This window comes from Aegilops tauschii, chromosome 6 (assembly GCF_002575655.3).
Source record: "Aegilops tauschii subsp. strangulata cultivar AL8/78 chromosome 6, Aet v6.0, whole genome shotgun sequence".
NCBI lineage: Eukaryota > Viridiplantae > Streptophyta > Magnoliopsida > Poales > Poaceae > Aegilops > Aegilops tauschii.
The window spans coordinates 239915037-239923038 of NC_053040.3; the positions used below are offsets into that span (position 1 = coordinate 239915037).

General features: G+C 40.7%; 1 protein-coding gene across 2 annotated transcripts; it reads right to left on the reverse strand.

Moving 5' to 3' along the window:
* Nucleotides 1–7667, reverse strand: LOC109747081 (uncharacterized). 2 transcript variants are annotated; one of them, XR_002228968.4, is made up of 5 exons: nucleotides 7079–7667; nucleotides 6802–6891; nucleotides 1747–1799; nucleotides 970–1550; nucleotides 1–543 (listed from the first exon to the last, which is right to left on the reverse strand). XR_002228968.4 is itself a non-coding variant. In XM_045232059.2 (5 exons), exons 1-3 carry the CDS (start codon nucleotides 7653–7655, stop codon nucleotides 6828–6830), a joined length of 576 nt encoding a protein of 191 aa, XP_045087994.1. In that variant the 5' UTR covers nucleotides 7656–7667; the 3' UTR covers nucleotides 1380–1550; nucleotides 1747–1799; nucleotides 6802–6827. The 2 variants fall into 2 exon arrangements, 1 of the variants encoding a protein (XP_045087994.1); XM_045232059.2 differs by lacking the exon at nucleotides 1–543 and having other exon boundaries at nucleotides 1380–1550; nucleotides 7079–7143; nucleotides 7209–7667.
* Nucleotides 7668–8002: the final 335 nt, after the last annotated feature.

The following is an 8002-nucleotide window of genomic DNA, read 5'->3' on the forward strand; positions in this document are numbered from 1 at the left end:
CACCAATGGAGTAGTGCTTTCATCGTCTTTGACTCGTCGTGGTATGTAGTCACGGAAGATTCTTTTATTGTTTTCTCATAAGTAATGTCTGCTCTTTTGCTCATGGCAGTAGTCTTGATTAGTTTGCATCCGCAGCATTACATCAGACGTAAATATAAGGGTATGCCCGAACATTGCTTGTCAGATTATCCATTCCTTTCCTCTCATCCGAGATGCATCAAGAAAGTGAGCCAAAACTGGGAACTAAAGGTGCATATAGTGAATTAGTAATGCACATAGATAGACATATAAAATGTGGCAAACTAACCATGAGGAACTCTTTGCCTCTTAGAGATGAAATAACAACTTGGTTCAGGTAGAAAATGAAATACTCCCTCTGTCCCAAAATAAGTGTCACGGATTTAGTACAATTTTAGTGCAAAGGTGTACTAAGTTAACGGCACTTATTTTCGAACAAAGGTAGTAGTAAGTTACCTGAGATGATGTACGTATGATTTAATGATTAAATGACCTGACAAAAGGGCTCCCTCTGTATTAATCATTCTGCAGAAAAAAAATTATGAGTTCCTTGCTCTGAAGCACCTAACTGCAGTTTTGTAGTAAATGTCTGAAAAGTAAAATCATGCTAAAATACATGATATATGTCAGCAAATACAAACTTTTTTTCATTTATATGTTTAGTAGAACTAAATCAACATATATAAATGGCAGGCATTACATCCATCAGAGTCCAAGGCTCTTTTTGGTGTCTTCAAATGCTGCACCCACTACTATCGGTTGGCTGGAACAATTGCTGATTTTTAATGACTCCCTTCATCTTAATCTTTCAGTATAACTACAATTGATTAAGAGCTCCTAGCTGTGAAGAACCTAACTGCAGTTTTTTTAATAAATGTCTGAAAAGTAAAATCATACTAAAATGGATGATATATGTTGCAAATATGAAGTATAAAAAGAAGTTAATAATACCATACAGTAATATGAGTAAACTCTGCAGATCTGAACATGCAGGCTTTAGCATCAGGGATTATAGCTTTGGCAGTGAGTTTCTCCTTCCAGCACACAGACATTGCCTTGTATCTCTTTGTACAGACCTCAACATGAGAATCTTGTGAACTTATTTCGATTACCTTGGGATGGTGAAATCTTTATGATACAAAGCTGATGCATGTATTAGTTAACCTGCAGAGAATTCCATATTTTGAACTATATAAGTAAGAAAGTGTACAAATGAGGAATAGCTTTATTTAGGGCTTCTCATATAGGCCATTCAGTAAATTGCATGAAAAAGAGTCTTATGTATTAAAATAGAAATACACAATTCATAAAATATTCAGGAACAAACAAAATATAGGAAACAAATAGAAACATGTAGTTGGTAAAGGAATCACACAAATAAATTATGATATATGATAGAAATTGCCAATGGCCTTAGTTACTGCTATCCAATATTCTGATTTCTGCAGTTAACTACTAACCCATGACTTGTAATCCAATATTACTACTCCGGATTAGTAGCATCCTTCTCATTCCCATCTTGTTCATCGTCCCTGTTACAAAGAAACATCATCTCGATGTAAAATCATAGTGCTTGAAACTAATTCGTATCTCTAGCAGTACATTACATCCGATGTACTGATTGAAAAAAATATAATCAATTTCTAGCAGTACATTACATCAATGTTAGGAAAAATGTGTAGTTGGCTATGTCGCATGTCCGTTGCTGGAAAAGGGCCAGAAGAATACCTTGGTCCAGAGAAATGGGGTTCAGTGCACACAACCCTCGTAAAATAACCTGGCTGAAAGGATATTAGAGTATCAGGTACCCACAGTGACACACATCCTAATTAAAACATTAGATAACCTGATAGAAGTGTTTCTCCGTGTACCAGAAGCACGGGTGCATGAGATGGACTAACTATGAGATGCAAAACTCTGTGTATTTGTAGGCATCTTTTGATTTTCTCAAGCATCAAGAAGAAAATGGGGAATACGCGAAATACATGATAGAGGCAAAGGTGTCCCGATCTTTCGATGAGATGATAACTATCGATTTGGTGGAGTCGACTTTGACGATCTGACTACAAACGTGCACGATGTTGCGCCTTAGCAATCGCTAAACCAATCTCCTGAGGTTACTGACGATGCCGGAAGCACGATCAGCCTGACCACGAAGGTCTATTCCTGCAAGCAATCGAAGAACGAGCAAGAATATGATAAAGCAATCTGAATATTGCGAATATATATGAAGTATTGATAATGGTGGGGATCCGTAAGCGGTCTTGGTCTGGTCGTTGGACACGAACGAAGTACACGAAGTTGCAATGGCTAACTTTTAACTAAACAAATCCCAAGCAAAAAAGCTACTAGATGGATCTACTTATATAGGAGCAAGGGGTGGCGGCCAAGGAGGTGGGAGGACGTCCCAAGGCAGCCTAAAACCAACCCTAGGTCGTACAAGGCTCATGGGCCCAAGTGGAGGTGATGCAACACCTTTGGACTTGTAGTTTGACTCGGATTCTGGTGCAACGTCAGATTGTTTCGACCATAACTCAATGCTCCGGACGAATTTAAAGGTGAATCCAATTGGGTTGGAAAGAGCACGAAATCTAGTTTCCAACAAAAAAAGAATCACCCAATTCGGAGTCCGTATGAAAAAGTTGTTGGCGTTTTGAGTCAGGTATGTCTGTGCAGTCCGAATCTGAATCCAGAACGTGAGAGACTTGGACTCTATCTTCTCTTGGCCCAAAAGTGACGTGAGAGGACTTTTTGAACAGAACCTAAACTTCTCCTTTTGCCTTATCTTCATATGTGGATTGTACAAATGTCCCATACACCTGCAATTAGACAAAACACAAAAGTGTGTGAAGTATTTTTGTTCTGGATAACATAAATAGATTATTGAATAGTTTGCACTAGAAATCACCTGACAAATATGCATGTATGCAATATTTTTTGTCGTATCCAAGGTAGTTATGTCCTCATCATCCTCCCCTTCTTGAAAACAAAGCCGTCCTTGGCGTTGCTTAATCTGAAATGTGGCTAACAAAAGAGACAAGGTGTACATGTTGTATATGTATATGTCATCCATTTTTACTTCCCGTGGATTTTGCACATATGACACATGTATACATGAGTAAATTTCATAGTTAATAAAATATAAAGCCAAAATATTATCACAAGAAGTAGAAGGCATGAAAGTATTGCAACTCAGTTTGCACATATAAGTGAAGCTCTTATTCATATGAAAAGATGGACAATATTCATCATTAAACCATCCCAACATTGATGAACCATCACCAAGATTAGAGGTCATATCAAAATGATTAAACATTGGCACAATTATTTTCAAACATATTTGATCCAAATCTGATTTATTCCCTGATTCACTTGATTCTTTTGCATCGATAGTTAATTCAATGGGCTCACTCAAAATTGTTTGATCACATGGCAAAGTCAAATCATCAACATAGTCCTCTAAGGTAGCTGGTGTGATCAAAGTAGTGGGTAGCTCACCGCATGGTGCACTTAAATTGACAAGACATTCATCATACTAATGTGGAAGTGGAAGATTAGTACCTTTGTCATTACCTCTTATGATCAACTCAGATGAGGTAGGCACTCTCGGTGATGATGTGTCACATGGTGGAGGTGATGTAGTCCTCACAACAACGGATGTGGTTGTCATAGTATGCTTAGTAGTTGAAGGGACAACCGTATCAACTCTTGGAATGTGCATCTCGCGCTTGTTCTCCTTGTGCGCAACACGTCGTTTTATTTCCTGTTCAGCTTTGCAAGCAAGATGAAACAAACGGTCCATAGGATAACACTCTTCATGTATTAGTATCTCCTGAATGTCACGATTTAATCCTCCCCAAAATCTATCCATAAAATCTTCTTCACTTTCTTCTAAAGAGTAATGCAACAAGGTAGTTTGTAAAGTATCATAATATTTCGTTACGGTGTCACTACCTTGTTTTAAATGTTGCAACTTTGTAATCATGTCACGAGTATAATAAGCGGGAACGAATGTATGTCGCATGGCAAGTTTCAAATCATCCCAAGTAGTAGGTATATCATTAGGGTGTAACCGACAATATTCACTCCACCAAACTACAGCATAACCAGTGAAAGAACCAACCGCAACCTTAACTTTTTTACGTACATCAAAATTATTGGAAGCAAATATATTATTTAGGTCAAACTCCCATTCAATATATAAAGCAGGTCTAAAACGGCCATTAAATGGTGGTATAGAAACATTAACCTGATCATGTGCATTTGGATGTTTGTGCACCTCTTGTGACGGTTGTGGTATTTGCATAGGTGATGGCACATCTCCCACGATCGACAAACCCCATGAATTGACTCTAGATCCTGTCATGATTAGTAGAAACAAGAAACAAAATTCAAGAATAATGTTCCTATGAACTACTAGGATGTGGTGGTAAAGCGCTCACAGTAAAGCAAATATCAATATCTTACAAGTTCTTACCAAGCAGCAGGTGGTGACAGGCAACCAGCGGTGTCAAATAACTCCAAAGATTGAGTAAAGCGATTGCCAGGGGAACGTACGTATACACGGTGTAGAAATATGTGGAGCTGGGTTGGCTATATATGGTAGCAAAATATTAGCAATAATCAATTCAGAGATGCAATGTTGAATAAACGCTCAACGACGGTACTGTGCTGGTCCTAGGCTAGACCGGACTAGAGACGCGAGCCTAGAACACTAATGAGGTCACGGCGTAGCACAACTAGCATCAATGAAGGATACTAAGTAGCTCTGGACAGCAAGATATAAGTGAAGATCACAACGGCAGTAAAGATAATGATGAAAAACAACTGCCAAGCAGGATATACAACAACTCTCTCCAACTTTCCTCTTGAAAAGTTTGTGCCAATTTTCTGATAATTTTTTTCAAAGAATGCTACTAACTCAAGCTTTCCAATGCAAAAAGAATCACTCAATTCCGAGTTGATATGAGGAGTGAAAGAATTCTGAAACTGGCTTGAAAAACTGGAATAAGCTGTGTCCGCGAACTTCGGAGGGCAAAAAGACCTATTTAGAAGACGATTTTGAGGTGTCAAATATTGAACTAGTCTCTGCAACTATTTAGATGCGGCTCGTCGCTAGCTTTCATTTGAGTACTCGCGGAGTCAAAACGGACTTCGTATAAGAAAGGTATGCCTGTTTTACTAAACAGTGCACAAAACAGATTCCAATCCGAATTCAACTATGAGATTGAGTCTAGATAGATCCGAATTTTGTTTTTTTTCTTCTCTTTTTTTTCCTCACACTTTTTTTTCTTTCTCTTTTTTTTCTGACTTCTTTTTCTTTTTTTCTCTCTTTTTTTTCTCTGTCTTTTTTTTCTCTCCCTCTTTCCAAGACAAACTAGATAAGATGCAGATTGGATCAAGCGAAGATGTGAACGACCTCAACTATGATTGTGACAATGAACTATGGGTAGCACATGGTGGAATTTGATGGATGGTGTGGTGGACAGCAGAAGGGATAACGATGCAGCGGCGACGTGACTAATGTGAACAGAACTCGAAACTCTAAACGAACTAGACCCTAAGACCAGCAACTCGACACGACGATGCAACCGATAATTCAATAATGCAAACAATGAATAGAAAATTGCAAAGGCTCAGACTGGCTTGGACAAAAGGATGAATAGATCTAACTTTTTTGTGGCTTTTTCTTGGACAATAGGTAAGAAAATAAATCTAATCTAGGGGAAACTGGAAATTCTCACCGAGCAACCTGAAAACTGATACCACTTGATAGAGGCAAAGGTGTCCCGATCTTTCGATGAGATGATAACTATCGATTTGGTGGAGTCGACTTTGACGATCCGACTACAAACGTGCACGACGTTGCGCCTTAGCAATCGCTAAACCAATCTCCTGAGGTTACTGATGATGCCGGAAGCACGATTAGCCTGACCACGAAGGTCTATTCCTGCAAGCAATCGAAGAACGAGCAAGAATATGATAAAGCAATCTGAATATTGCGAATATATATGAAGTATTGATAATGGTGGGGATCCGTAAGCGGTCTTGGTCTGGTCGTTGGACACGAACGAAGTACACGAAGTTGCAATGGCTAACTTTTAACTAAACAAATTCCAAGGAAAAAGCTACTAGATGGATCTACTTATATAGGAGCAAGGGGTGGCGGCCAAGGAGGTGGGAGGACGTCCCAAGGCAGCCTAAAACCAACCCTAGGTCGTACAAGGCTCATGGGCCCAAGTGGAGGTGATGCAACACCTTTGGACTTGTAGTTTGACTCGGATTCTGGTGCAATGTCAGATTGTTTCGACCATAACTCAATGCTCCGGACGAATTTAAAGGTGAATCCAATTGGGTTGGAAAGAGCACGAAATCTAGTTTCCAACAAAAAAAGAATCACCCAATTCGGAGTCTGTATGAAAAAGTTGTTGGCGTTTTGAGTCAGGTATGTCTGTGCAGTCCGAATCTGAATCCAGAACGTGAGAGACTTGGACTCTATCTTCTCTTGGCCCAAAAGTGACGTGAGAGGACTTTTTGAACAGAACCTAAACTTCTCCTTTTGCCTTATCTTCATATGTGGATTGTACAAATGTCCCATACACCTGCAATTAGACAAAACACAAAAGTGTGTGAAGTATTTTTGTTCTGGATAACATAAATAGATTATTGAATAGTTTGCACTAGAAATCACCTGACAAATATGCATGTATGCAATATTTTTTGTCGTATCCAAGGTAGTCATGTCCTCATCAATACACTTCAAGTTTTATGTGTGGAAAATACCTGAGAGCACAACCAAAGCACGCCCCTCAATTTTTTCGCTCAGATATTACTCTGCTCAACTCCTTCACCGGGGTCCAGTGAAACATCAACCTAAAACAGCAATTACAACCAGTAAACCAAATGCTTGATATTTTTATTATTCAGAAAACACACAAAAGTTAGGTGGAGGGTTAAGACTACATCTCATGTTTGAGTTGTACCGAAAGCCAAGGGTGGAAACAGTTTGACAGAGCACATAGTTAGAACCAAGAGGGTGGAAGAAATTAGTAGTTAGTACCTTGGGGAGATTAGGCATTGGTCCATTGATGAACTGCAAAACACAGTATCACATATTGGGCAAGTCTGAAACCACATTAGCATGGCAAATCAGAGCGGAAAACACGATTTTGGATGAGGATGGTTTGTACCTGCACATGTGCAAAGGGACCCGTGAGATCAGGCTGCGCGCGGTCCAGCAGCGTGTCCTCCTCGTCCTCGGCCGCCTCCGTCTCCTCCTCGTTCTCCTTCTCCTCGTCCACAGACTCAGCGGCGGCGACGGGGTCGGCCACCGCTGCTCGGGCTCCATCAGTGCGGCTCAAGCGGCGAGGCAACGAGGCATGGTGGGATAGGGTTCGGGTTGCGTGCGGGAGCGGCGCTTGGGGGCGGAGTCGCGGCAAAGTGTCGTGAGGCAGGAGATGGCGGCGGCGCCCGTGGCAGGAGGTGCTGCTCCACCGACGTGGAGGCTCTACGGCGGCTCCCCTGGCCGGATCTGGCACTCTCTCCGTCAGATCGGATTGGGGAGGGAAGCTCCGCAGGGATCGGCGGCAGATCGATGGGAGGGCGGCGGAGAACGATCTGCTGTGGGCACGAGGCATCGATCGTTGGGGTTTTTTGGCATGTTTTTTTTCGCGGGAGGATTGCGAGTTAACGGAGGTGGGAGGATGACGAAAAAAACCGGAGGTGGAAGGATGACGAAAAAAAACCAGCGAAATTAAACCGCGTAGACTATTCACCAAGTCGTCCATTAGGAGTAGAGATCTGTTAATTTTGCAACTCCTATTTTGAGTTACAAATCTTAGCAACTGAACAGGTATCAAATACCCAGGGGCTACTATGAACACTAGTAAAGTACACATCAATAACATGTATATTAAATATACCTTTGTTTACTTTGCCATCCTTCTTATCCGCCAAGTTTTTGGGGCAGTTCGCTTCCAGTGAC